Source organism: Mesoplodon bidens, assembly GCF_964165515.1.
Source record: "Mesoplodon bidens genome assembly, chromosome: 7".
In the NCBI taxonomy this organism is placed as follows: Eukaryota; Metazoa; Chordata; class Mammalia; order Artiodactyla; family Ziphiidae; genus Mesoplodon; species Mesoplodon bidens.
In genome coordinates this window covers 30,336,413-30,364,189 of record NC_138164.1, presented here as the reverse complement: position 1 = coordinate 30,364,189, position 27,777 = coordinate 30,336,413, and the positions used below count along the sequence as shown (strand labels likewise).

General features: G+C 36.7%; 1 protein-coding gene across 12 annotated transcripts in view; it reads left to right on the top strand.

The window, feature by feature from the left end:
* The window catches only part of YAP1 (Yes1 associated transcriptional regulator), a 109,513-nt gene extending 82,355 nt beyond the window's left edge, over positions 1–27,158 (top strand). For 3 of the 12 annotated variants that reach the window (XM_081239686.1, XM_081239675.1, XM_081239679.1), the window contains 5 exons: positions 4,547–4,740; positions 7,599–7,646; positions 17,896–18,026; positions 21,421–21,533; positions 23,384–27,158. In XM_081239686.1, coding sequence (XP_081095812.1) covers positions 4,547–4,740; positions 7,599–7,646; positions 17,896–18,026; positions 21,421–21,533; positions 23,384–23,622 — 725 coding nt within the window. In that variant the 3' untranslated portion in view covers positions 23,623–27,158. The remainder of the gene's footprint in view (positions 1–4,546; positions 4,741–7,598; positions 7,647–17,895; positions 18,027–21,420; positions 21,534–23,383) is intronic. The other 9 variants (XM_081239676.1, XM_081239680.1, XM_081239681.1 and 6 more) reach the window with 3 other exon arrangements.
* Positions 27,159–27,777: the final 619 nt, after the last annotated feature.

Genomic DNA, 27,777 nt, shown 5'->3' with positions numbered 1-27,777 from the left:
AGCCAAGATGATTATCTGCAGGACTGGTAATCTTAAAGCTTAGAAAGAACTATTCGGAAAAGAGAGGAGGCTAACATTTTTGGAGCATCTGTTGTATTCCAGGACTATAATAGATGCTTTCCATATTACTTATAAGCCCCACAGTGATCCAAAAGGGTGATGTTAATGTCCGCAGGTATAGCTGAGGAAACTGAGGATTAGATGAACTACGAACTGGTGTGCCCAACTCTAATCATGGTTTGTTTGACTCTAAAGGCTATATTCTTTGTATCATACTATGAGGCCTGTCAATCGTGCATCTAATAATGTTGGTGACAGGAAAGTATAAGCAATTGTATTAAATGAGGTTATTGATTGGCAAATCTTAGCCATTCAAATTTTTTGGCTTTTTTTCTATCCATTCCCCTGTAAAATACTAACTATAAACCATAATTATTAAGGTTTTAGCCATTTATTCTTTGTAAAGATATTTTATAAATGTGGCTTTTTGTGGGGGTTTTTTGGCCATAAAAGAGATTAATAAGGCTTTGAACAGTATGAAGCAGCGAGTCATGTTTTTTTTGACATCCCTTCTCTGCTATGCCAGACAAAACATTTAAAAGAGATAACCAGAAAGACTTAACTGGGATCATAAATTTTAAAAAAATCTCTGTTGGTCAGAAAACAAAACCACACAAAGCAGTGAGCAAGGGCAGGGCGAGGGACCAGTCAGCCAGTCAGGATATCAGGAACTCAGAGTGTTAAGAACAAAGACAGAGATACATGAAACACTCTCAATGGTGAAAGCCAAGCGTGCAGCCGTCTGCCCATGACCTGGTACAAAAGCAAGGACTGACCACATGTCAAGTCGCAAATTTCAAAATTAGTATACAGACCAGATTCTTTTAATGACAAAGCAATAAAATTAGATCCCAATAATAAAAAGTTAGCTTCAAAAAAAATATGACTTGCTCTACCAGCTATTAAACATATAGGTTATAATTGAAACTGTGGTACCTAATAGGAAATTAGTTGAATGAAATACTATGCTATTTTTAAAAGAAAATAGGTGGGGGAACCTGTATATACTGCTTTGGAGTAGTCTCAAGGATATGTTATTAGCAAAAAGGCAAAATGAAGTTAAGTACTAAGAGTATGCCACCATATATCTAAGTATGCTACCATATCTGTGTGTCTGCTTTGATTTTTTAAAACGGAATAAACAAACTGCTAGGGGCAGTGGGGAGTGGCAAGTAAAGCCTGTGTCTGAAATTCAGAAGCACGTCGCCACAAGTGAGCCTGTATATTGAGTTGGCCGAGTCACACAGAGAAGAATTATTTCAGATGACACTTAACCACAGTGATTTGGCTGGATACACCTAATGAGATATCTTAAGGACCAAACGTTTAATAATCATTTTGTTGATCATAACTTTAATAATCGGTCGTATGTTATTTTGAAATACTTGCATATGTATAGAAGGATAGTACATATTAATGTTATTGGAAGCAAATTTTTCAGCATTAGACAGAAAATAGTTATAAGATCTAAGAATCTAAGCAAAAACCCGAATGATACATATTGTGATTATTTATGGATGTAATGCTGTATTATTTGCTTGAAAATAATTGAGGGAAAAGTCGATGAGAATAGATGTAAAACAAAATTGGTTGTGTATTGATCATTGGGAACCCGGATGATGACTACATGAGGATTCATCATCTATATTATTTTTTCTGCTTCTCTATTTGTTTATGGAAATTATTTTTAAAAATGTAAATGTATGCTTGAGAGCATAAAAGTGTACTCCTAAGTAACTCATGAGTTAAATGGAAATCACAATAGAAATTACAGATATTTGGGGTAGAACAATCATGAATTTTACATAGTATTTCAACTGTATGACATGCAGGAAAAACTGTACTTAAAGGTAAATTTATTGACTTAAATGCTCTAAGAAAAGACTTAAGCTAAGTAAGAAGTTCAACTCAAGAAGTTAGAAAAAGAAATACAGAAAAAATTGAGGAGAAGAGTAAGAACAAAAATACCATCACCTTATATAAATATCTCAGTAGGTTGAATTGAACCAAGGCATTCTAGGAGAGAGTTGGTCTGTAATTTTCCTTTCTTCTAATATCCTTGGTTCTATATCAGTGTTATGCTGTCTCATGGAAGAGTTGGTCAGTCTAAGGGGAAATTGGTAGGATTTCTATATTATCATATATTAAATAGTTAAATTTCTGCCTCAGCGAATACTTAACTGACTTAGAAACATTACAGTGTTTTTTTTCAGCACAAGTTTTGTGCAAAGATGCTGGACTAGGCACTGAGAATATATACACAATTAGGATACTCTCCTCACTCCTGTGGCACTCCAGTCTAAGAGAAGATACAAATTTGTAAATAAAAAATTACAATCAGGTGAGAAATGTCAGTAAACAAATGTCCCAGGGCAGTGCCCTGAAGGAAGATGATTCTTAATGCACATGGCAGACTCTGGGGAAGGCTGGGGAGGTTTGGTCAAGTAGCCTCCAAGAAGAGTTGGCATTTACCAAGCAGCCTCTGTGGCTTCAACAGAGGACATGTGAAAAATCACCAGAAGGAGTTTGCCACTTGGCTGGGAGCCAGTATGTCATGAGAGCTGTCAGTGAATGTCATTTCAGATTTTGGTAGCAAGGTTCATGAGAGAACATGATCTGTAATTTTTATTTGTTTTAATGTCCTTGTAAGGTATTAGGGTTATGCTGGTCTCAAAGGTGTTGTGGAGTTTCCTTCTTTGCTGTTCTCTGGAAAAGGTTTTATAAGATTAGTATTATTTCTTCTTCAAGTGTTTGTGAAGTCATTTGGGCCAGAGGTTTTCTTTGGTCAGTATGTATTAAACATTTAGTAGAAACAGTGAGCTGAAATTACACCTTAGAATGTTGAATATGTGTCTGAAAAGGTGATACATTATTCTTATTGCCATTTTCACATAGTAAAACTTCCATCTGTTCACCAAGGTTACCACAATCCACAGTTTGGTCAATGTTGTATCAGTGGCAGAAATTCACTAGTGTAGGAATCCAGTCTGTTTCTAATTGTCAAATGGTATATTATATGTTCAACTAAAAAAATAACAATGACTACCTGAGCTGTTGAATGAGACCAATCTATGCCATCCAGATTCTTTTTTAAAAAAATAAATTTATTTCTTTGTTTATTTATTTTTGGCTGCATTGGGTCTTCCTTGCTGTGTTCAGGCTTTCTCTAGTTGCAGTGAGCAGGGGCTACTCTTCATTGCAGTGCGCAGGCTTCTCATTGCGGTGGCTTATCTTGTTGCAGAACACAGGCTTGAGACACGCGAGATTCAGTAGTTGTGGCTCGTGGGCTCTAGAGCACAAGCTCAGTAGTCGTGGCGCACGGGCTTAGTTACTCCACAGCATGTGGGATCTTCCCGGACCAGGGATCAAACCCGTGTCCCTGCATTGGCAGGCAGATTCTTTTTTTTTTTTTTTTTTAATTAGCTAATTAACTTATTTATTTGTTTGTTTGTTTGTTTATTTTGGGTTGCGTTGGGTCCTCGTTGCTGCGCTCAGGCTTTCTCTAGTTGCAGTGAGCGGGGGCTACTCTTTGTTGTGGTGCACGGACATCTCCTTGCAGTGGCTTCTCTTGTTGCAGAGCACGGTCTCTAGGCACGTGGCTTCAGCAGTTGTGTCTCACGGGCTCCATAGTTGTGGCTCGTGGGCTCTAGAGCGCAGGCTCAGTAGTTGTGGCACATGGGCTTAGTTGCTCTGCAGCATGTGGGATCTTCCCGGACCAGGGCTCGAACCTGTTTTCCCTGCATTGGCAGGTGGATTCTTAACCACTGCGCCACCAGGGAAGTCCCGCAGGTGGATTCTTAACCACTGCACCATCAGGGAAGTCCCATCCAGATTCTTGTAGGCTTAATTTATTATGAGCATGCATCAGATCATTTAATCTACTTGATTTATTAGAGTTATATTTAAAGATTAATAATCCTGATGAGCTTTACTGCTTAGAATGCTTTGTCTCAGTTACTTTGAGAGATTTATTTTTAATTAAATATATATTATATTTTATAATAAGCAATATATTCACATTATTCAAACTTGAAAAGTTATAAAAAATGCCTCTCTTGAACTCAGTCCTTTAGTCATCCAGTTCCCCAGGTCCAGAACCAACAGATGTTAATTGCTTCTTGGCTGTCCTTCAATTCAGATTCTCTAGATATGCATGTAATATATATTCCACCCGCCCCCTTTTTTTTTTTAATACTATCTATTCTGTACTATGCTTTTAACTTAGTATGTCGTAGACTGTTCCATGTCACTGCCTATGAGAGTTACTTGTTTCTTTTCTTTTATGGCTGCCTTGCATCCTAGGATAATGACAAAGATGACTACAATAATAATAAATTAATGTAACCATTGTACTATTGGTGGATTTTTAGGTTATTTCTAGTCTTACTACAGAAAAGGCTATGTTGAATATCCCCAGTTGCCGTTGAATAACTAAAATCCTTTTTCTTTGCTAGTTTTTTAGGATAGATCTTCTGTTTCATTTCAGCCATGAACCAGAGAATCAGTCAGAGTGCTCCAGTGAAACAGCCACCACCCCTGGCCCCCCAGAGCCCTCAGGGAGGAGTCATGGGTGGTGGCAATTCCAACCAGCAGCAACAGATGCGGCTGCAGCAGTTGCAGATGGAGAAAGAGAGACTGCGACTGAAGCAGCAAGAACTGCTTCGGCAGGTGAGGCCACAGGTTAGAGACCAGCCTTCCACTCTTGGGGTTTTGTTTTCCTACATAAAGTTGGGTGTGTTTCATTTTGGCATTTATTAGTTACAGAGGAATGTTGTTTCTCTGAAACTAGAGTGACACAGAAACATTCTGTCCAGCTCTCGTCTTAGTTTCTAGTTTCTTAACTGGCCTTTGATCACATAGGCTATGACTTGTAAACCTGTATCACAAAGAGACGTTTTAGTCATATTCATTGCAGTCAAGCAAAAATCGAAGGAAGCAAGGGTGCTTTACCTCAAATATACAGGCATACCTCGGAGATATTGCCGGTCAGTTCCAGACCACCACAATAAAGCAAGTATTACAATAAAGTGAATCACATGAATTTTTTGGTTTCCCGTTGCATATGAAAGTTAACGTTTACACCGTACTGTAGTCTATTAAGTGTGCAATAGCATTATGTCTTAAAATAAACAATGTAAATTGTTTATTGTAAAATTTAATATAAATTTAATATAAAATTAAATACCTTAATTTTAAAATACTTGATTGTTTAAAAATATTAACCATCATGTGAGCCTTCAGTGAGTCATCTTTTTGCAATAGTAACATCAAAGATCACTGATCACAGATCACCATAACAAATATAATAACAATGAAAAAGACTGAAATATTGTGAGAATTACCAAAATGTGACACCGAGGCATGAAGTGAGCAAATGTTGTTGGAAAAATGGCTCTGATAGACTTGCTAGATGCAGGGTTGCCACAAACCTTCAGTATGTTTAAAAACAAAAATTGCAGTGTCTGCAAAGTGCAATAAGATGAGGTATGTCTGTACATGGAATTGCAGACTACTATATATCTGAGGATTTCACTAAGGGGGAAACTCTGGGACATCACTTGGGGAGAAACATCTTTTACTTTAAATGAATTATTTGTCTAGGGGAATACACAACATGATATTTCTCAAATGATAAATGTTTCAGTATTGCTGAATCTAAGATGTTTTATTTAAAACAATACAGGCTATCCCAAGTTTAAAAGATTCCATAGTGCTTTAAAATTATCTACTTATGGATATTTTTTCGTGTTGGGATAGGTAGTTTCTAACCTTAGAGAGCTGGAAAGCTTTACGACCATTTTTATCAGTTTTCTTTCAGAAATACTGTTGGTCTTTATGTGCCATAAGAATATATAATCCCTCATCTCAAAATGAATTTTTACTTTATCTTATTTCAGAGTGATAAGATCTAAGTTCAGATTTTGGGAGTGTGATCTTCTCAAAGCAGTATATTTTAAAATTTTTATGTAAATATTTTGGATAATAAACATGATGTGATTTTGAAAGTGTACAAAACGTAAACGTACAGTGAAAATGAAATCTCCTTTTCCATTTCTCTAGTTCTCTTTTCTGGTTGTAAGTAGCTATCAGTTTCTTGTATTTTTTTTCCCCCAGAGACATTCTCTCTGCGAACGTGAAATCTACATATCTGTAATATTTTCCTCACCTAAATCATAGCATACTAAGTATAGGCATTAAAAATATCATTATACTCTACATTTTTGTAGCCAGGATGTAGACATTTAAACAAGGTACTTTTTTTCATGAGTGTTATATTTTAATAGTGTCACGACGTGTTAATGGAAATACATGAACTTGATACAGTCATTGAACTCAGATTTGGGATTTGAAGAACTGATACCTAAGAATTAAACTAAGCCATGGAATCCCAGACAGGCACACCTTTAAACTGTTTGTGCTATCAATAACCTGCCAGTGTAATTCTAGTGTGGTTGGCACCAAAGTGAGTAAGAAAGATGATGCCAGCATATGATGTCAGGAAGTGGTCTTGAAAGAAATATTCCCTCATCCTCCTTTAAGAAGGTAGAGAAAGGAAGCACATTAACAAGATTACTGTATCTCTGATGGACTTTTTAACATATTACTATAAAGGAAAGATATTTTTCATTTAAATGAAACTTTATCATCGGAACAAGGTAGCACCATCAAAATTATAGTTATATAGCTCTTAGAAGAAATAAAGCAATTTAAGGGTATGTTTTACGCAACCTGTTTTCGTTTTGTTGTTACTGAGTACTAGATGGCGTATGCAAATATAATTTCACATATGAATTAAAGACTACCAAAACCAAGAAACCTTATTAATAAGAAAGGTTAAAGTCTGGGAATGGGCCATCCATCATTTTGTTGTTGCCGTAGATCATCTCTCCCCCACCCCCTTCCCGCCCAATGGGCAAAATGCTGCTACTTATAAAATTCTTCATTCTAAAGAATTTTTCTAAATCTTATTCTCACTCTTACTCTGGGTGATGGGTCCTAGACAGAATAGTTTCCTTTCAAGGTAACTTCTTTATTTCTTCTTTACTACCTACTGTGTTGTCTTTTCTTTTGTTGAAGTGACAGACCTGCTCTATTCTTACACTAATGGTGTGTTTTTTAAGATTTTTTGGTTTTGTTTTTTAGCAATCCGTATAAATTCAGTATATCTTAAGCCTTTTGGCTTCCTGTGAACTTCTTCCATTGATAGTTTCTCTTATCACTGAAGCATCAAATTATATTTTTCCTGCTTCATCTAATATTCAGAAGTAAAGAACCTACCTGACCAATATCCAGTTTTATTTGAACCCTGACACCTAAAGTCTTACTGTCCTATCCTCAATTCTGTTTAACACTTCTGAGGTTTCCGTTTGTTATGTGGCGACTCCATTGGCTCCTGTCTCCCTCAGTCTGCTTCTTCTTGGGCTAGCTTGGGAATTCTGTGCTATGGTGATATGTCTGGATACAATTTGTAAGTCAGCCTACACAGCCAAACCATGTGGCTTAAAGTAATTTTTATCCATCTTATTTTTCACTCTTAGGCAATGCGGAATATCAATCCCAGCACAGCAAATTCTCCAAAATGTCAGGTAGGCTCTTATCTGATGTTTTAGCATTGAAAACAGATATTAAATTAGGAAAGAGAAAAACTTGTGCTCCAGGGGCCTGTCCTCACTGAAGATTAGCACAGAGTAACTTTGAGGCATCTTTCTACAATGATACTTAAGTTAACATTGCTGTTCCCAGAAAGTTTACACTATCTGCTCCCTCCCCACTCCTCCCAGAGTAGTATTCAAAACTCCTTCGAGGTCTTTTTTTTTCCCCACATTTGATATGTAGTATACACACCCTGTCAGCCTTGAAGTGTGCCTGATTTTTTATTTGCATAGCCTAAAATACTACTTACAATGATTTATAGAGATTAATAATTTGAACAGTAACAAAGGTAGTACAGGTTATTTACTTATTTACTTTAGGAAATCTTATTAAGAATTATAATCATACTACTAGGAAAGGAAAAGTTTCTTTTAGTGAGCACTCCAAAGAAAGTATATTAAAATTATCAGAAGAGGGGCTTCCCTGGTGGCGCAGTGGTTGAGAGCCCGCCTGCCAATGCAGGGGACACGGGTTCGTGCCCCGGTCTGGGAAGATCCCACATGCCGTGGAGCGGCTGGGCCCGTGAGCCATGGCCGCTGAGCCTGCGCGTCCGGAGCCTGTGCTCCGCAACAGGAGAGGCCACAACAGTGAGAGGCACACGTACCGCAAAAAAAAAAAAAAAAATTATCAGTAGAGAAAAGGATCTACCTGAGTACTGTTTTGGGTTTCTTTGTTGGCTTTTATCAGCATTCCTCCCTGGTGAACCCAAAGGAACACTGGTTGTGAAGGTACCTTATTTAGATGGAAAGATTGTGGCCATTTTTTTCCTTCTATAACATAGGCACTTATCTGACTCAGGGAAAGAATCTCATTCTTGGAACCAAAGAGATTCTCTTTGTTCAGGGTTCACAGATTTGAAGGAATTAGGAGCTGGGGGATTATTGCACTTCTCTCAGATTGCCAGAAGCTACCATGAAGCACCTCATATTCTGTGGAGCTCTTCTGCACTAGGCTAACAAGTGCATTGTGTTAGACTGAGCTGTGGAAATGGGAATTGGCAGAGCTCCACTCATTTTAGATACTGTTAACTGGTCCATTGGAGCACCAGATAGAATCTTCATAGAGACCAGTTTACTTTGTGAGAGGAAAAACTCTATTCATTGTGTATCTCTTAAATGCCTCCTTTAATCAAGAAATCCAGGGAATAACTAATGAACGTCATCTTTGCTAAAGCAGAGCAGACATTCTTACAATGAGGACCACTAATACCACATTTGACTGGGAAGAGCACTGTAGCATTGGATCTTTATATAAAGTGAAGACATTTTTCCTTGCTTTTTCTCTGAAGTGTTTCTTTTATTTGTAATAAATGAAGTAGAAACATAGGAGCAAAAATTAATTCAAATGAGATTTGGGATCAAGCAAAAAGTTCTCCATGTTAAAGTGTTTTGAAATTGTTTCCTTTTTATTTTTTCCTACTAAGATCTTAAACTTTAAATCTGATAAGTAAATTAAATACCTTCAGGTCTTTATTTCTTACATCAGTATAAGTGTAAACAGTTGCTCATTAAAATTATCAGGAGTTTTTAGATACTTCTTTTAGTAGTAAAGCTTTAGAAAAGTTAAGGTTTGTAAATTGAATTTCTATTAAATTTGTATGGTATTAAAATTACAGAGTTGATTCCTTAGATTTGTCTAAGCCAGAGCAGGAAACCTGAAAGAGATAGGTTTTATAAAAGGTTTTTTTAAATTTAACTTTTCATATGTGGATAATAAAATACTGCCTTGTTATATAAGATTCAGTTGTCAATGTATTTACCTGGCACAATTGTGAAAATGTATGAAATTCCAGTATAGGGCTAAATTTGGAGTTCCTCAAATACCCAGAATCTGGTTGTATTTGTATCAAGCAAGTATCTGTGTTTTTCTCATCCTACATATTTTCTAGATTATCTTAAGGTAGATGCCAGGAAAGATTCCACAAAGAAGGGTCATATCTTAAGTGAAGATGCCTTTAAATAAGGTTACCAGGATAATCAAGAAAGCCAGAAAGAGCTTTCCAGTCTCAAAAAAACAGACTGTAAAAAGGAATAATGAAGAAAAAAGGATGGATCCATTCAATACTTGAGCGCAAGGCACTCCTGTTCAGTGCTGTGGGGGGTTTGGGTTCTGTTTGTTGTTTGTTTTTACTTTTCTAATAGAAATCAGTGCAGATGAGTTAACAAGCAACATGAAATCAGTGGCATTGTTTTGTAATTATATACCGCATTTGCTGTGGGAAGGTGCCAGACTTCAGAATGTTCACAAATTACTTGGTTCAAAAGCTATCCTTAAGTACTTCTGCATAGGATTAACAAAACCTGTCTGTATTGTAGGATTTTCTGGTCTTATAAACTACTGTCAGTATGGGTGAGGTTAATACAAAATTCTGAAAAATTGAGACAACTTTAAAGGGGTTAGTATATTTTCTTAGTTAAAAATGGAAATTATTGCCTTAATTTGTTAGGGTTTGCTGGCAGAATTTTGGAAAAACTTGTCCTCATAGAGCTTTAAATTTTTTAATTTTATTTTGATTATTCACTATTTTTGTTTCTAAAGCAATTTCTGGTCTCAGAAAAAGAAAACTTTTTTAAAGCATAAACATCGTCTTTGCTCCATGAGATTGAACATGTATGGAATGCTCAATTTTCTCTGTATAACTCTTTCTAATACATCAGTTTCTCCTCTGTGACTGGAGGGAGACCTTTGAGAGAGTGGGTTAGGAATGCATTACAGCTTCTGTTTCAAAGTCTTTTGAAACTAACACTTTGAGGAAAGATAGTTCCCCCTGAGTGTGAATGTTTTTACCTTCTCTTATGCTTAAGAATGTGGTTCCTTAGTACCTGCGGTTCCCTAATACCTGTGAGATCAAGCCTAAACTCTGCAACCTAGCTCATTTATGGTCTGTGGTCAGTAGCCTTCTTTCTCTCTCTCAATTCTGGTTAAGCCAATTACCTTCCTTCAGCCAAGTGCACTCCTCTGTCTTGTTGCCATGATTCCACTCATGAACTTTTCCCCATAAGGAGTACCTGACTTTTCCCCTTCCCTTTTACTGATTAAGATTCTCCATTTCCTTCATAAGGCCTAGGTCAAAACTCATCCCCAAGTGCCCTCATCAGAATGCTTGAAACGACCCAGAAAATAGAAACAAGACTGCTGTATATAGACAGCTTATCTCTGAGCAAATAATTGCTTTACTCTTCATAGAAATTATAGCTATAAATTTTTTGCAACTAATGAATATTGTGTAGTTGCCATTCCTTATGGATAGTAATAAATACACACCAGGGTCAGTTACTGGGTTAATGATGGATAAAACCCACAGTATTAAAGTTGAGGATATTGTACTACACTGTTAGCCCAAAATGGTGAAGAGATTCAGATGTCCATAGTTTTAGTCAAATAGAGCAAAATAGTATAGGACCCCTGTTCAGAGCCATGTGAAAATAATCACCACAGTTGTTTTTTTTTTTTCTGAATTTAATAATAGCAAAGTTGTGGCTTTTTTTTTCCCTCCAAACTCTCTTTTATGTTAGCAGATACTAGAAAAGCTATTTCAGAATCCAATTAATACCTTTTCCAAGTTTATCTCTCTTTTTGAAGTCCTAATATTGAATAAATCATAGATTCAAATGATTCTGTGAATCATTCTATGAATTTGAATCATAGATACACATCTTTTTAGTCAAAAAGGTTGTTCTGAAGTTGAAGATACTTTGGTAAATGTTAAATATTAAATATTTATTAAATATTAAAAAATATTAAAAAGACAAAAAACATTCTAAACATTGGCTAAATGTTTTAATAACTTCCAACATAATTAAATATTCTGTAACTGTTTAAAGCTGTGTTGGAAAATGGGGTATGGCAAGACCTATCTTGAACAGTTGGAAGAAATGGCTTTTTTGTTTGTTTTTAAAATTGTGACATAAATTGCTATTACTAAGACAAACTGTTTAAAAGATGTGTATTTTTCAGAGTTATTCTTCATTTCTAAATTTAGATTTCTAGTTCACTAAACTAACCTACCTTAAATAAATTGATTAGGTTGGAGAGGGGGGACCTTCATTTGTGTGCCATATATTATCCAGAAATGAAACACTCTTACATAGTATTTGCTGAAGATAAAATTGCTTTAAGAAAGTAAAGTTGACATTAACTTTATAGAATTTTCTATAAATGGAATCATAACTTTTTCACCTTAGCATGATTTTTTTGAGATTCATGCATGTTGTACTTATAGTTCATTCCTTTTTATTGCTAAGTAGTATTCCATTGTAGGGATATACTACAATTGTTTATTTGTTCACCTACTGATAGATATTTGACTTGTTTCTAAATTTTGACTTGTGTAGACATATGCTTCCATGTCTCTTGGATACTCTAAAGAATTTAATAACCTAGAGATGTTCTAAATGTTTCCAGACTACTGACTTCTTCTACTGCCTTTCTCCTTACTTTTCTAAATGATGTGAACCAAAGCATCAGTTTTATATGGAGCCAAAATACTTTACTACCAGATATATATTATCTTAAAGTATCTTTTTTACCATATGAGAAATGATACTCCTATTTAAATGAGAGAAGGGAAATACGAAAAGGACCAGTGGCTCATGGCTGGATCCTGAGTCCATAAAAGTCCACTATATGAACCAGGCAAATCATGTTTTCCTTTATAAACCATCCTGGAAAGTTCCCTCCAGACCAAGCTGGGAACATCAGTTTTACTTATAGTTGCAGATAGCTCTGACTCCACATGCGTCCCAGATTAGCTAAGATTTACAAGCTCAATGGGAAAAGCCACCACATTTTTGTATTATTACAGAAGAAAATGAGCTAAAAATATTTGCTTCCTTTAGAAAAAGTCAAATACTCTAAAAGAACTGTTTGACCTTTGAAATACAGAAGCATGATAAATTTTGGCTGAATTTCCTATAACTTGCTTACTTCTCCATTTTTGAAAGTCTGTCAAACTGTTTATTCTGACTACCTTTGGGAAAAAGAGAAGCTTAACGAACTTGTATTTTTAGCTCAGTATTCTAATATTAGACATTTGTTCAGGATAAAAAACTCCTTAGAGATAGACATAACTTTCAACATGAAGTGTTTCAACTGAAATCAGTTTTTGTAGACAATCCAATTATGTCCCAAGGCTGATTTTTAAAACAGCTATGCCAGATTTACTCAATTACAAAATGATGTTCATATTCATCCAAAATGTGTTTTAACAAAATTACTTTATTGCAATAGAATGGGTTTATTCTACATAGGTACATGTAGATATATACAGGAATTTTTTTTTTTGCGGTACGCGGGCCTCTCACTGTTGTGGCCTCTCCCGTTGTGGAGCACAGGCTCCGGACGCGCAGGCTCAGCGGCCATGACTCACGAGCCCAGCCGCTCCGCGGCATGTGGGATCTTCCCGGACCGGGTCACGAACCCGTGTCCCCTGCATCGGCAGGCGGACTCTCACCCACTGCGCCACCAGGGAAGCCCAGGAATTATTTTTAAATGCATATAATGGAGAAAGTTTATATGAAATATTTTTGATTAAAAAATTCAGATTATTTAACTTCATTTCATACTTATCCATATTAATTATTTTTCTCTAAAGTCACTGGCAAAAAGTCTGTACAACTCTGAAACAAATTTTTAATATTTTACTTCTAAAATTATTAATTGTATGCAGTGTGTTCACTTTCACATTTACAATCCTTGGCTAAGGATACAAGGAATTACAAAGCTTACTCACAATGAAACCCATGATTTAACTGTTCCTCACTGGCAGCAGGACAGCTTAGGGAGGAGCTCTTTCAGTTAGTTCTGACTCCACATTCACTGTCCTTCAAAGTCTGACTAGGTAAAGCATGGAGTAGGATACTTCTGCAGATTTCCACATCTCTATATGGGGGTGTGTGTGCATGCATGTGTGTGTGTTTATGTGGAAGTGGATGTTACTGTTTTTATATTCAGTTGAACTCTGAACTTATTGATGTTATGTTAAGGGGAAGGGGAAGTTGGCCTGTTTTCCTACATAAATACATATGGTTTTCCCCCCCAATTTTTGACAATTTCCTTAAAATATCAACAAAAATGTTTCATCTTCCTTATTGAACCCAGTGAAATAAATTATGTTCACAGATGAAAATATTAACAAAAGAATTAATTGGGATTGACATATATACACTGATGTGTATAAAATGGATGACTAATAAGAAAAGAAAGGAAGGAAGGAAAGAAAGAAAAGAAAGAGACGGAGGGAGAGAGGAAGGAAGGTAGGAAGGGAGGGAGGGAGGGAGGGAGGAAGAAGAAGAAAGAAAGAAAGAAAAAGGAAGGAAATTATACCTCAATAACACTTCAAAAATTACTTCTAATCAACCCTGGTTGGTTGGCTTTGGGGTTTTGTTTGTTTGTTTTTCCTGTAAGTAGAAGTTTCAAACCTGAGCTGAATATCCATACCTGGTATATGGGTTCTATAATCTATGTATATGTTATTTATATCATTGGCCTTATCACATTACATTTGTTTTCATGCCGTGTTCTTCACTGTTTGGTTGATAATACTAACACCGCCCTACCACCACCACCAGTAAATAAAGTGGCATTTTTTTCCCCTTGTTCCTTTCAAGTTCAGTTTACATGAATTCCTAGGTTAGTTACTCTTAGTCCTGGCTCAAATATAGATTTGATGAGAATTATTTCCATAGCCTTTCAGGGGATTGGATATCTTCTTAGGCAACTTGTAGAGATTGGCCTTCTTATTCACACCTCTAAGTTACCTTTCATTGTAAATGTGGATAGTTGATTCTTTAGTGTCTGCTGACAGAAATTCAGTTGTTAAAGGCAGCAAAAAGTAAAAATCTGATAGCTTCAAACAAGCAATGTGGCAGAATTCAAAGTAGCGAGAACATGGAGATTTTGCACATAACAATTAGCTTTAACTCCATAAAACCTTGAAAAAGTGGAAACCATCAAAAGGGGTAAAATAAAAGTTGTAAAAACAATATGAAAATTATAGCCAATTTATTAAGTTACTTCAGTAATGATGTATTTGCTTTGTGCTGCAAGGTTCAAAACTAGGTACACAGAAACATGAGCATGCCTTCCCTAGGCATCAGCCTCATCCAGAGCCTATAATTTTATTCACTTTAAAATTTATTGCTTTTGGGGCTTCCCTGGTGGCACAGTGGATAGGACTCTGTGCTCCCAATTCAGGGGGCCTGAGTTCAATCCCTGGTCAGGGAACTAGATCCCACACGTATACCTCAACTAAGACCCAGCGCAACCAACCAACCAACCAAAAAAATAAATAAATAAATATTTTAAAGTAAAATAAAATTTATTGCTTTTAACATCCTTATACTTTAATAGCAACATAAATTCTTCAAAGTATTTAGAAGCTCTTGTTTTATGCTCCAAAATAGTCATTCATTTATTCATTTTGTGTCCTTAAGGGACAGAGAAGAAATAATTACAATATCATGTGATAAGTGCTAAGATCATGTTACATACATATGCTCAGGGTGTGAAAGACATATTATCTATCTGTCTAATCTAATCTAATCCGAAGATGGAAATGGGATCATTCTGGAGAATTACCTAGAGAAGGTAACTGTGTCTTAAATAATAAGAAAGAAAAGTGTTCTAGTCAAGAGTATATGGAAAGACATGGTACCAAGAGAAAACGTTTCATATTAAAGACCTGCAGGGAGTGCACTTTGTTTTAAAGTCACTTCTCACTTTGTAAGGTGCAAATGGGGGTGAGGGGCGCATCAATGATAGAAGATAGAGAAAACAAGTAAAATGGATCCCCAGAAGCTGCTAGGAGTGTGGGTTGGCCTAGAACAGGAGACAGCAGGAGGGAATCCATTTCTGAGACTGGAAGAAAAGTTATAAAGGTGATGAATGAAGATGGCTTTGGGGGAGCAGGAATAGATGAGAGGAGGATCCAGAAAACCACAGATTGTTCCTGATGACCTCAGTGTTCTTATTTAAATGCGAGAGAGCTTGAAAAAGGAAAAGCACTTAAGTGAACAGGGTCTTGAGAGAGTGTGCCAGATTTGGAGTAGTAATCATGAGAATGTGAGAAAAAAGTAACCAAGGACCCAAGAAAAAACAAAAAACAATGAGTGGTACTAAGGAGGGCCCAGCCAAGGCCAAAGACTATTAATTTATAACAGTCTGGATAGTTGTATGATTTTTCTCTAGCATTTCTTAGCAGTCTCAGTACAGAAGTGAAGCAAGCACATTTTTAATATTGATTCATGGTTGGAATTTGCTATGTTGAAATAAAATTATGTGTGTATCAGGAATCTGAAAGGTAATCATGTGTATTTAAAATGATCAGCCCTGCATTTAAACTTGTAGGGAAGGAGAGCCAATAGATTGGAATAGTAGGAGGCAGAAGAAACTGGATGGAAAGAAAAAATACGGTTCCAGAAAGCGGGATGAGTACATGTAAGATTTCTGGGGAAGAAGTTTCTAAACCAGTGCAGGGTGTGACCGAGGAAGTTAATGACTGAAATACAATGGTAAAGTGGTCAATATCATTGCAATTTAGAGAGCCAGGAATTTCAGCGTTAGATTACTATATAGATTTTGTGCATGGATGTTGACAGTTCCCGGGTGATAGATGCAGTTGCAATGAAGTGAAACAATGATCATTGTCTCAAACATGAGTAAAGATTGTAGAGGTAGGTTTGGTTTTGAATAGCAAGGTCTTGGCTGTACAAGTGGGTGATAGAGGTAGGTAGGGATGAAGATCACTGGAACCCAGAAATTCAAGGAACTCATGTTGAGTGAATCATCTACGTAATGTATAAGTAATAAGATATAGTGGCATGTCTTAAAATTAATATAATATTGAAATAGTAATGAACATAAATGGTATTTTAATACATTTGCAACACCTAGAGCATGATATGAAAATGTTTTCTATTGATGAAAAGCTGAAAAGTCAAAGGTATAGTAAATACTACTGTTTGTTGCCTATATTTATAATTGAAGAAAATGCTAGATTTTAATTATAGGTTAATGAAAATAAAGATGTAATTTTTTTTCTCCATCCAAGTTCACATACCCTCTGCATTCTGTCATGATCCTCCGGTTAAGAAACCCATTTAAGGATGGGGTATCTAGAAGGCAGAAACCTGAGTAAAAAGAAGTGGTTGTTGCATAGTCTAGAAGTGGTGGTGCAGAGCTCAGAGAATATCTCCACTGCGTCTGGACCCAGTGGTGACTGGGAGTGAGGGTGCTGGAGATGGTGTGTGCCTCAGCGAGCAGGCTTGGCTCAGGAAGGCTGCAGGGGGTGAGGTAGTATCCTTTGTGATAAAAAGCCATAGTTCAGGTCAAACCAGAAATGTCGAGGGAGAGAAAGCTGATGCTCTAGCAGAGTTGATGTTTATGAGAGCTTGAGAGGCACAGTGGAAATCCTCAGGGCAGGGAACAGCGAACAGATGAAAAGGTGAGGAAAAGAACGGGGTGGTAATGAAGGTGTAAGAGTTGGCCAGAGTGAGGTGAACTAGCCTTGAAGCCCCAGGCAAATATAAAGCTGAGGCCTGGAATGTTTGGAAGCGCGTTGAGGCAGGCCTTCTGAAATGATCAGGGTAGTAATGGCCCATAGCTTTTGCTCAGTTTCCAGGTAGAATCTTGCTGAGAAATTGTTGGATGCCCCAGAAGATAGTTCAAGATTGAAAAACCTGAAGTCAGAATAAGTTACTTGATACCAAAGTGTAAAACAATGCAGGAGGGCAGTGAGGAGTGTTGGTGTCTTGGTAAATCACCAAATTTTGTTCTTTTGACTTTATTTTTATTACTGGTGCCAAACATATAAAACCATATGAGGGTTGGTGAGTAAAAATAAAACTTTAAAAAGAATTCTCTTTTTAAAGATCAGACTTGCCATCCTACCCCAAAGGAGGGATTTAGGAGTGTCTGCCAGAAAAGGAAAATACCAAAAGGAAGCTAAGTAGTTAAATATATATGTTTTGGGGTTAATAAGACTAATTAAACTTTCAGTTTATATAATTTAATGTTTAATCACTTGAAATGGATAGAAGAACCTGGTCCTTCTGATTGGGAAACTCATTAACTTTTAGATGTTAATACTTCAGCTTTATATGTACAAGTTTATTTCTTTAAACCTAACGATAAATTTGTTAATCAGTAGATTGATTCTGTTTATTTGTGTTGATTTTTTTCTAGGAATTAGCTCTCCGTAGCCAGTTACCAACACTGGAGCAGGATGGTGGGACTCAAAATCCAGTATCTTCTCCTGGGATGTCTCAGGAATTGAGAACAATGACGACCAATAGCTCAGATCCCTTTCTTAACAGGTTGGTAAGAGTTGCTACTGGCCAACATCTGAAAAAGATCATAGTTTTAAGGTGATTCTCCTTATACTTGTAATAAGCTGTTTGAACATCTTTGTGGGCCAAAAACCATAGCTGTAAATGAATCTCTCCATAAATGGCTAGGACAATAAAACTTGAGGATTAAAAGCTGGCTCATGTGAGAGGAAATGAGCTGTTCAGACTTGTAGAGGGGATACTTATTCACAGTCACGTGTTTGCTTGTGCTTATACTGTTGAAAAACAGTTACTTGCAGAATCATGAAGGAACATGTGAATGCCTTTCTATAAAAGCAAATGAACTGCATCTTAAACCTACTTAGGGCTGCATTGTAAGGATCATTAGAAGGAATTTTCCACGTAAGTGTTCAACCTGAGAGGTTTCACTGCAGGAGCACTGTAAGGCCTCATGTTCTTAAGGGCTATAGGTCAAGGAGATAAAAAGTAAGGTTGTGCTTCTTTCAAATAATGTATTAATATTAAAGAATATTGAAAATAACATAGTATAAGGATGATTTTTAGTGAGTTACCACAAATTTTGGGTTCCAGGCATATTGCAAAGATGTTATTTTATGTAGGGAGGGCTGTGTTGAAAACTGCAAGCTGAGACAGAACATATTCTTTGCCTCGAAGGCCGTTTAAAATTAAGATTTGACTACAATTCTTTCTTCTAGATTGTCAAATATTTATGGAGTTTCAGCTTTTAAAATAAGGAACAAATGCTTTCTGGTCTTTGCTTTTGTTTTTTTTAACCAATTTTGAACAGTGTACTTTTTAAAACATTTAAAGGTATTTTTGTTCAAGAAGGCTATAATGCTACCCTTTCAATTCTCACCAATTGAATTTAAAACATCCTGATCCTAAGAAAAACAAAACACCTTGTCATACCAAAATATTTAGTACAATAGAATTTTCTATCATTTGCTCTGTCTTAAGGTTAGTGCTGGTGCCCTAATTGGTAAGTTTGGTTTCAGAGGCCATCTAAAATGTATTTAAGTTTGTATTTACTCTTCTGACATATGCAGTTTAAAGTTCTGCCAAAAATTGAGTGTATTTATATAAGACTGTAGTTCTAAGCTTAAACTGAGGTTAATTAGGAAAGTTCATAGCCACAGAACTTTCTTTTCCACAAAGGAAATTTCAGATCAATATAATTCCAGTACCCACCTTATTGAAGGCCTGTATTGATCCAGGGATAAAATTAGACCATTTGGGAAAAAATGGATAGACTGCATATCCTCCTGATGGTCATTTGTGCAGAATGTTTCTTAAAACTTTTGATAAGAGCTGAGCTACAGTTTAAGATTCTGTTTTCTGGTAAAGATCACAGAGTGGAACTTTACCCAGTGTTGTTAGTCTCAGGGCAAAATCCCTGTAGTACCCCCAGTTTCTAAAACACACATCTGACTATAACATTTTTCTTTTCAGAAACTCTTGATGGTTTCCCCACTGCCCATTATTCGATTTATACATATTCCTTAAGCTCTAAACACTTGTTCCCCTAACTTGCCATGGAGTTGACTCTTAGTAGTGGTGGAACATCCCCTCATCTCCCTTTTACTCTGAGGTCTTTCAAGGCCAGCTCCCATGTTCCCTTCCATGAAACCTTTCCCCTGTACTTTTCAAGCTTACTCCTCTTTGTTCTGAAAGCACTTTGCTCACGGAGCCCTTCTATATGATTCATTAATGTATTTGTTCACCTCCCTCCCTGAAGTTGTGAGCCTCTCAGAAAGCATCAGTTGTAGATTTTTGTTGTCGTTAATCTCTGTATCCTCAGACTAGTCTAATCCCTATCACGTAGTAGCAGATGCTCAGTGCATGTTTATTGAAGGGAGGTGGGGGGCTGCAGGGAGCAGTTCCTAACCAGGGAAATGGCCTTGTGAACTCAGTCCTCAGGAGTGCCCATGTGCTTCCCCTGGGGCTTGGAAAGAACTCTGAACAACTGTGTACATTCAGCTATTCTGTAACAGGGTCTTGAGTGTCTTGATACGTGCTCCGTTCTTAGCAGTGGGAATACAGTGATGACTAGGACCAGGCCCTTGTCCCAGATCAAGACAGGCAAGATAAAAACAAACCACATCCTGAGACCGTCTCCAAAGTAGCTGCATTGTATACAAATGGTCTCAGAGGCAAATTTGTGTTTTCTTGGATCTGTGTGAGGCTTTTGAATCTTGCCAAAATCTGACAGAAGCATTAAACTAGTGGTTGCAATATACAGAGTGAAGGGGAGGGAGAACAAGGCAAAGTGCATTGAGTAATTTAGGAAAGAAGTTTAGGGGGCTGAGCTTTCGACCTTGAGCAACTGTTAAAGCTTGTTTTTAAAGCTTAGTTATTTTTTGTTTAACTTTTGTGTAAGCTAAACAGCTGTTTAAGTGTCCAAGCTGCGGGGGAAGTTAGAGTTTGCACTGTAGTCAGAGACCATTAAGAACAATTGCCTTTATTCACACTTTGCCATAAGATTTTCTAGAATTAGCAGAACCCCCAATTTTACAGGCGATGCCACCTGGTGTCTGCGTACTACTAGGTTAGGAGAGTGTCGTATTTATGAAAGTAATAGTCTAAGGATATTTACCATACTTGTATATAAATCTGTGATACTTTTCATTTAGCCTAAAGTAAAAATCTGTCTTGGCTCATATTTTTCTGTTTTTCTCAAGGTATGTGCCTTGTAGTTTTTTTGTTTTTGTTTTTAATCTTCCCTTCTACTGGGACTCTCAGGACTCCTATCTCCTGCTAAGGTGTTTGTTTGCAGCTCCCCGCCTTTCCCAAACAGAAACAAGGAGATCAAGCGAGGGAGTTCAGTTCTTATCGGCAGTGACTCATCTGTTTTGGCCCAGTCCAAAAAGAAATTCTGGTTCTTTATTTTGGTTTGATTTTTCTGGCTTAAACTCTCTGCATGAGAGCTAGGAATTTAGCATGAATCTAGTGCAGACCTGTCTCACCACCCGCCTGGAGGTTGTGTTTTGACCTATGCCTGTGACCACCACCACTTGGGGAATTGAGACCTTGAAACAAATGAGCCATGTGGAGACCCTAGATTCAAATGATACTAGAGAATATTTACACAGAATTTTCTGTCACCTAGGAAAACTGGAAATATCTTTCTTTTCTCTTATTGCCACCAAGCCCAGAACCTTAGGAGAAATTTTGGCCCCCTAAAGTTGCCAGTTTCAATTAGGATTAACTTGTCTGTTTCACCTCATAGCAAAAGAGCTTTGTATGGGCCCTGAAGGAGGGTGCTTGTTTCAGATGCTGCAGGGCAAGAATTTTCACTAATCCTCTTTGAGAATCATGTTGGTACTCAGCAGGTGTTTATATTTTTACCTTGAAATCATTTCTTAAATTTTTTGTGTTGGTCTTTAACTCTCATTCTTTGTAGTGGCACCTATCATTCTCGAGATGAGAGCACAGACAGCGGACTAAGCATGAGCAGCTACAGTGTCCCTCGGACCCCAGACGACTTCTTGAACAGTGTTGATGAAATGGATACAGGTTGGTATTCTTTATTCCTCTAGCTTTCAGTGAGAAATAGTCATTGTATTACCAGGTGTAATTAAACTATTGTGAGCAAAGATTATTCAGAAGAAAACCAATTAAGATCCTGTAAACTTCAATTCAAATTGAGTTTGCTTTGTGGGGTTTTTTTGTTTGTTTTTTTGGCATCTTGTAATTTAAGTCTTTTCCCAGTTTTTAAATGTCATGAATATCTCAGCTCTATTTGACATGACTTATTTTATATTTTAGCATTTAAAACAGTTAATTGACAAAGCAGTTGAGGACCCTATTAGAAGTCTCTGTTATATGGATTTGTATTCTTTTTTCTTTTTTTTTTTAAATAAATTTATTTATTTTTCTTTTTGGCTGCGTTGGATCTTTGTTGCTGCGCGTGGGCTTTCTCTAGTTGCAGTGAGCGGGGGCTACTCTTCGTTGCAGTGCGCAGGCTTCTCATTGTGGTGGCTTCTCTTGTTGCGGAACACGGGCTTCAGTAGTTGTGGCTTGCAGGCTCTAGAGCACAGGCTCAGTAGTTGTGGTGCACGGGCTTACTTGCTCCGTGGCATGTGGGATCTTCCCGAGCCAGGGCTCGAACCCGTGTCCCCTGCATTGTCAGGCGGATTCTTAACCACTGCGCCACCAGGGAAGCCCCTGGATTTGTGTTCTTAATTTTGGAGAAGATCTCTATATGTGATTCATATGGCTCTATATGTGATTCATTGTCTGCTTCCCTCTTCTTTGTGAGGGTCTTTGGTCCAACTTAGGTGGTATGGGGCTCAGGAAGCCAGGTAGGAAAGGCTAGGTGGTGGGCTTACCTACTTTATTGTTAGAATAGTTGCGGGGATCTTGCAGGAGCTAAGAAATACCTGCCTCACAGGGGTAATTATAGAACCCTTTTTCCTGTGGCTTACCCGGTGACCCTGGACTTGGCAGCTATCAGAGGGCATGAATTGGTGGGGAAATGAAGCAGTTCTCCAGCTAGCTAGTTCTTCAGCTGGCAGCTTCTAAAAGTGTTTGGCAAGTCTTCTGTACCTGTGTTCATCCAGCTCATGGCTTTGATGCTTCTGGGAATCCACAGTGTCCTCTCTTCATCTGAATCTTAAATCATCCATAGGAGTCTCTTCAAACCCATCTCATTTATAACACCTTTCCTGACTCCTCTGTCCCCCCATTTCTCTCTTCTCTCTAAACCTTTTTAACACTTAATGGTTTATATTAGTTTTTCTGAAAGCATGTTCCATTGAAGTGTTAAGGAATGTTAACATTGTCATGGGCAAAAAGGTTTCTTGGCAAGGTAAGTTTGGGAAACCTAGAAGCAAAGCTAGGAAGACTTACCTATCCAAGGACTTTTTGGGAGGCTTGTTTTTACTGTTGTGAATATGAATCTCCCAAGGGTGGAATAGAGTTTTGTGCAGTTCTTTTATTCTGTTCCCCAGTGTGTACTTCAGAGAAAGACAGGTCTATACCATTCATTTTTATATTTTATCTTATTATGGTGGTGCATACCTGGAAGAGAGTCAAGTAGTGATGCTGTTGTGTCATACTTTTTCTTTCTCTCTTGCTGTATATAATTTTTCAAGGAATTTTTTTTCAGGACCCCCTTCACTGCTCAGCACATAGTAGTAAGCAATCAAGCTTGTTTAATATCTGAACAATTTTGAAGCAAAAGGAAACTTGCGTTGTTACTTTGCTATCTGTGGGTTGTTTGACCTTAAGTAAACTGTGGGCCAGTGGAGGAGGTTGGTCAGGAATGCATTTCTTTCCCTGTGCATTTATGTATACTCACATGATACGGCTCTGATGTTAGCTTTTCAAAAAGGACCTATTCTTTTTCTCCCTGTTCCATCTAGGTGACACTATCAACCAAAGCACCCTACCCTCACAGCAGAACCGTTTCCCAGACTATCTTGAAGCCATTCCTGGGACAAATGTGGACCTTGGAACACTGGAAGGAGATGGAATGAACATAGAAGGAGAGGAGTTGATGCCAAGTCTACAAGAAGCTTTGAGTTCTGACATCCTTAATGACATGGAGTCTGTTTTGGCCGCCACCAAGCTAGATAAAGAAAGCTTTCTTACATGGTTATAGAGCCCTCAGGTAGACTGAATTCTAAATCTGTGAAGGATCTAAGGAGATATACCTGAAATTTCCAAATAAGCCGGTTGTGATCTTCTGGCTAATACAGAAAAAGATGAACAAACGTCCAGCAAGATTCTTTCATCCACTATTTTGCTCTTCCTTGTCCATTGCTGCTGTTAATATATTGCTGACCTCTTCCATGTTTGGCTCTAAAGAATCAAAAAAAACTTTTTTTGTTTCTTTTGCTATTATAACTACTGTTTGTTTTGGGGGCTGGGGGAAGTGAGCCTGTTTGGATGATGGATGCCATTCCTTTTGCCCAGTTAGACGTTCACCAATCATTTTAACTAAATACTCAGACTTGGAAGTCAAATGCTTCACGTCACAGCATTTAGTTTGTTCAAGCAGTTGTTTCTTCAGCTGCCTTTGGCCAGTGGAAAAACATGACTTACTGGTCTGACAAGCCAAAAATGTTGTATCTGATGTTAAGTACTTACGCTGATTTGAAGAGATAGCTGAAACCAAGGCTGAAGACTGTTTTACTTTCAGTGGGTTTTTTTTCCTCCTAGTGCTATCATTAGTCACATAGTGACCTTGATTTTATTTTAGGAGCTTATAAGGCTTGAGATAATTTCCATAGAAATATATTAATTATTGCCACATACTCTAGTATAGGTTTTGGTGGGTTTTATTGTGGTTTGTTGTTGTTGTCGTTGTTGGTTTCTTTTTTGTTTGTTTTTTGTCTTGGTTGGGGTTTTTACTGTTTTGGGGGTTTCTTTGGTTTTTTTTTTCTTTTTCTTTATTTTTTGTGTTTTTTTGTTGTTGTTGTTGTTTCTCAGAACTTAGGCAAATTACCATTATAGTGAATCTGTTTATACTTGTAGCTTGGGACAGTTATTGTAGTTCCTTTGGTAAATCTACATGTCCTGGTTTTTTTTTACCATCTTATTTAAATCTTGGTAATCTGCTCTCTCTATATACCCACACACACACTTATAATGTTTATGATAGTGTGATAGCAGAATGTATCCTTTTTTTTTAAGTTTTCCCTACTTTCCAATTTATTTTAAAATGGTAGCTTTGAATGTATGCATTTAGAATACATGACTAGTAGTTTATATTTCACAGGTAGTTTAAATCTGGTTGGGGCTGCAAATGTTGGTGGTAGTTTAGTGTTCTAGAAAGGGCTGTTATTATGGGTAGTGCCTAGAGGAGTCCTGTATGCCCTCTGGGCACACAATGGATATTATCTGATGAATTTGAAAGAAGCAAACAAGAAATGGCTTTATTATCCCCTGGTTAGTCCCTCGGACTAATTTTAAGTCTTGATGGGAAATCACTGAGTTAGGTTCATAGTGTACATGACAGAAGTAAGCTTTACATAGTGGTTTACCTTCCTTTAGCTTTGAAAGTTTACCTTTGCCTTAGTTTTGGAAGTAAATTCTAGTACTTTAGTTCTCTTTTGTAGTGAACACATTAAGGACTACATTGAAATATTACCTACAAAATCGTTCTTCTAAGACTTGCTTCTGCTTCTGTATGCTGAGAATTGACCCTGGATAGTATATAGAATACTGTAAGGTCATAAGTTAGCTGGTAAAGTGATCAGATTAATGTATATTGGTAGTTGAATTTAGCAAAGAAATAGAGATAATCATGATTATACTTTTATTTTTACTGGAAGAGATATAACTAGAGTATGTGTCTACAGGAGTAATAATGTTTTCCAAAGAGTATTTTTAAAGGAACAAAATGAGCATGAATCAAACCTTCAGTATAAGCTATGAAGTAATACTTGGTTGTGAATTATAGTGGTATCAGCTAGCACCTCTATGATTAAGGGTCTTTCAGTGTTTCTAGAGTAAGCCCTTATTTTCAAGGGTTTATAAGACATAAACTCTCTTTTCCTGGCTAAAACTGCTATGAAAAGCCTCAGCTTAGGAAGACAAGTGGTTTTTTTTTCTTTCTGATTACAGAATCTAAGCATTTTGACCCTTCAATTTAGAGGAGTGCAAAAGTTGGAAGTAAGAAGTTTTATATTAAGTAATTTCGGTGCTCAAAATGCAATCACTGTGTTGTATATAATGATTCATAGGTCGATCATTCGTAATAATTGACTCTGAGGCTATTATTAAGAAAACAGAAGAAAGATTAAATCTTGAATTAAGTCTGGGGGGAAATGGCCACTGTGCAGATGTATTGATTTTTTTAGAGGAATAATGAAATTCTGCCTAGAATGCATAATTGAGTTTATGGATGAATGATACAGCATGTTGGCTTTTTAATGTGCAGAAGATCAAAGCTACTTGGAAGGAGTGCTTACAATTTGCCATTAAGCCACAAATTAAGATCGCATTTTATATATCAGCAGAGTAGCTTTAGATTAGGGGAGAGGGTGGGAAGGTGGGAGGGGAGTTGTGAAGACTTAGTGGGACCTTGATAGAGAACTTTATAAGCTTCTTTTTCTTCAATAAAGACTTGTCTTACATCTTGCTGTCATTAAAGTCAGTTGTTCCTAAAATTTTAATCACTCAAGTACACCCACAAAACAAAAATATGGAGTTCTTCATTTCCTCTCACCTTTAATTTACCCAGTTATACCTCAGTGTTGAAGCAGCACCGTGGTACCTAACAGACATGGTGCTTTGATCTTATTGTACCCTCTGTACTCACCTGAAGGAGACCTAAGCCTTTCTCTTTCTGAGTTTGAATCACAGCCTTGATGTGCTCTTCCTTGTTTTATGTCCTTATTCCTAATGTAACGTGTTTAACTGCTTCTTGGTTGTATTGGGTGGCATTGGGATAAGATTTTAACTGGGTATTCTTGAATTGCTTTTACAATAAACCAATTTTATAATCTTTAAATTTATCAGCTTTTTACAGTCGTGTTCTTTTTAGTTAGTGCTTCTTAGATCTACTTATGGTTGATGGAGCACATTGATTTGGAGTTTCAGATTTTCCAGAGCACTATTTGTTATAATTACTATTTTCTAAATATAGTGCCTTTTTTAAAAAAAGGAAAAAAAGAATATAAGGAAGTGACTTTTATACAAACGATGTTGCTGTTTTAAGTATTCATACTAAATAGACGCAATCTATATGGAACCTTGGCAGAAACACTGAAAAACTATTTAATTGTGTAATTCATACCAATCAGTGTTGAAATTCAAACAGTGCAAAAGTGGGAGGCAATATCAAATGATGTACAATTTCAGAGCTTCTGCACATCTGAGAAGGAATGCTCAGATCAATTTTATCTTCCATAAGCACGGTTTTAAAAGAGTTGTGGGTGTGCCTATCTTAACAATTGTTTTCTGTATCTTGAAAAAGTATTCTCCACATTTTAAATGTTTTATATTAGAGAATTCTTTAATGCACACTTGTCAAATATATATATATAGTACCAATGTTACCTTTTTATTTTTTGTTTTAGATGTTAAGAGCATGCTCATATGTTAGGTACTTACATAAATTGTTACATTATTTTTTCTTATGTAATACCTTTTTGTTTATATGGTTCAAATATATTCTTTCTTTAAACTGTTCTTTGTTGTTTTTAACGATTAATATATTTAAAACTTTTTTGGCTTCTTAACGGTCTTCCAATAGAACAAGTACTAGTAATAAAAGGTGATTACAGTGGTATCTGGTAGACAGATTAAACTTAAGGTTGGTTTGGCATTTGGAACTTTTGTAGTATGGATATAATTCTTTGAACTTTATGTTCTGTACTCTCCCTGTAGACCATCCTCATCAATAATAGTGTGTGTGTAAGCTGAATTGTATCAGCGTCATTCTTAAATGATTTTACTTCATGTAACAGCACAGAAGAAACTGCGGTTTCTTTCAAAATAGCCTTTGGTTTTATTTCTCCAAAATATTCTCTTAATGATCTCCAAAATATAATACTTATATTAGTGAAAATTATTAGTTATTATTTTATAAATAAAAACACACAAATTTAAATGGTAGGTCCTAAACTTTGAATAAGAGGTAGATTTGATTGTCTTTGAAAATGGTTTTACTTCTGTGTTTGTGTATATAATATCTTCAATTATTAACACATCATTTTTGGTGAGGCAAATCTGAAAACAGTGTTTTATTATGTATAATTTCTTTATGATAGTAGAACACTAATTTTGTGGAGCTTGAAATTTATCGTTC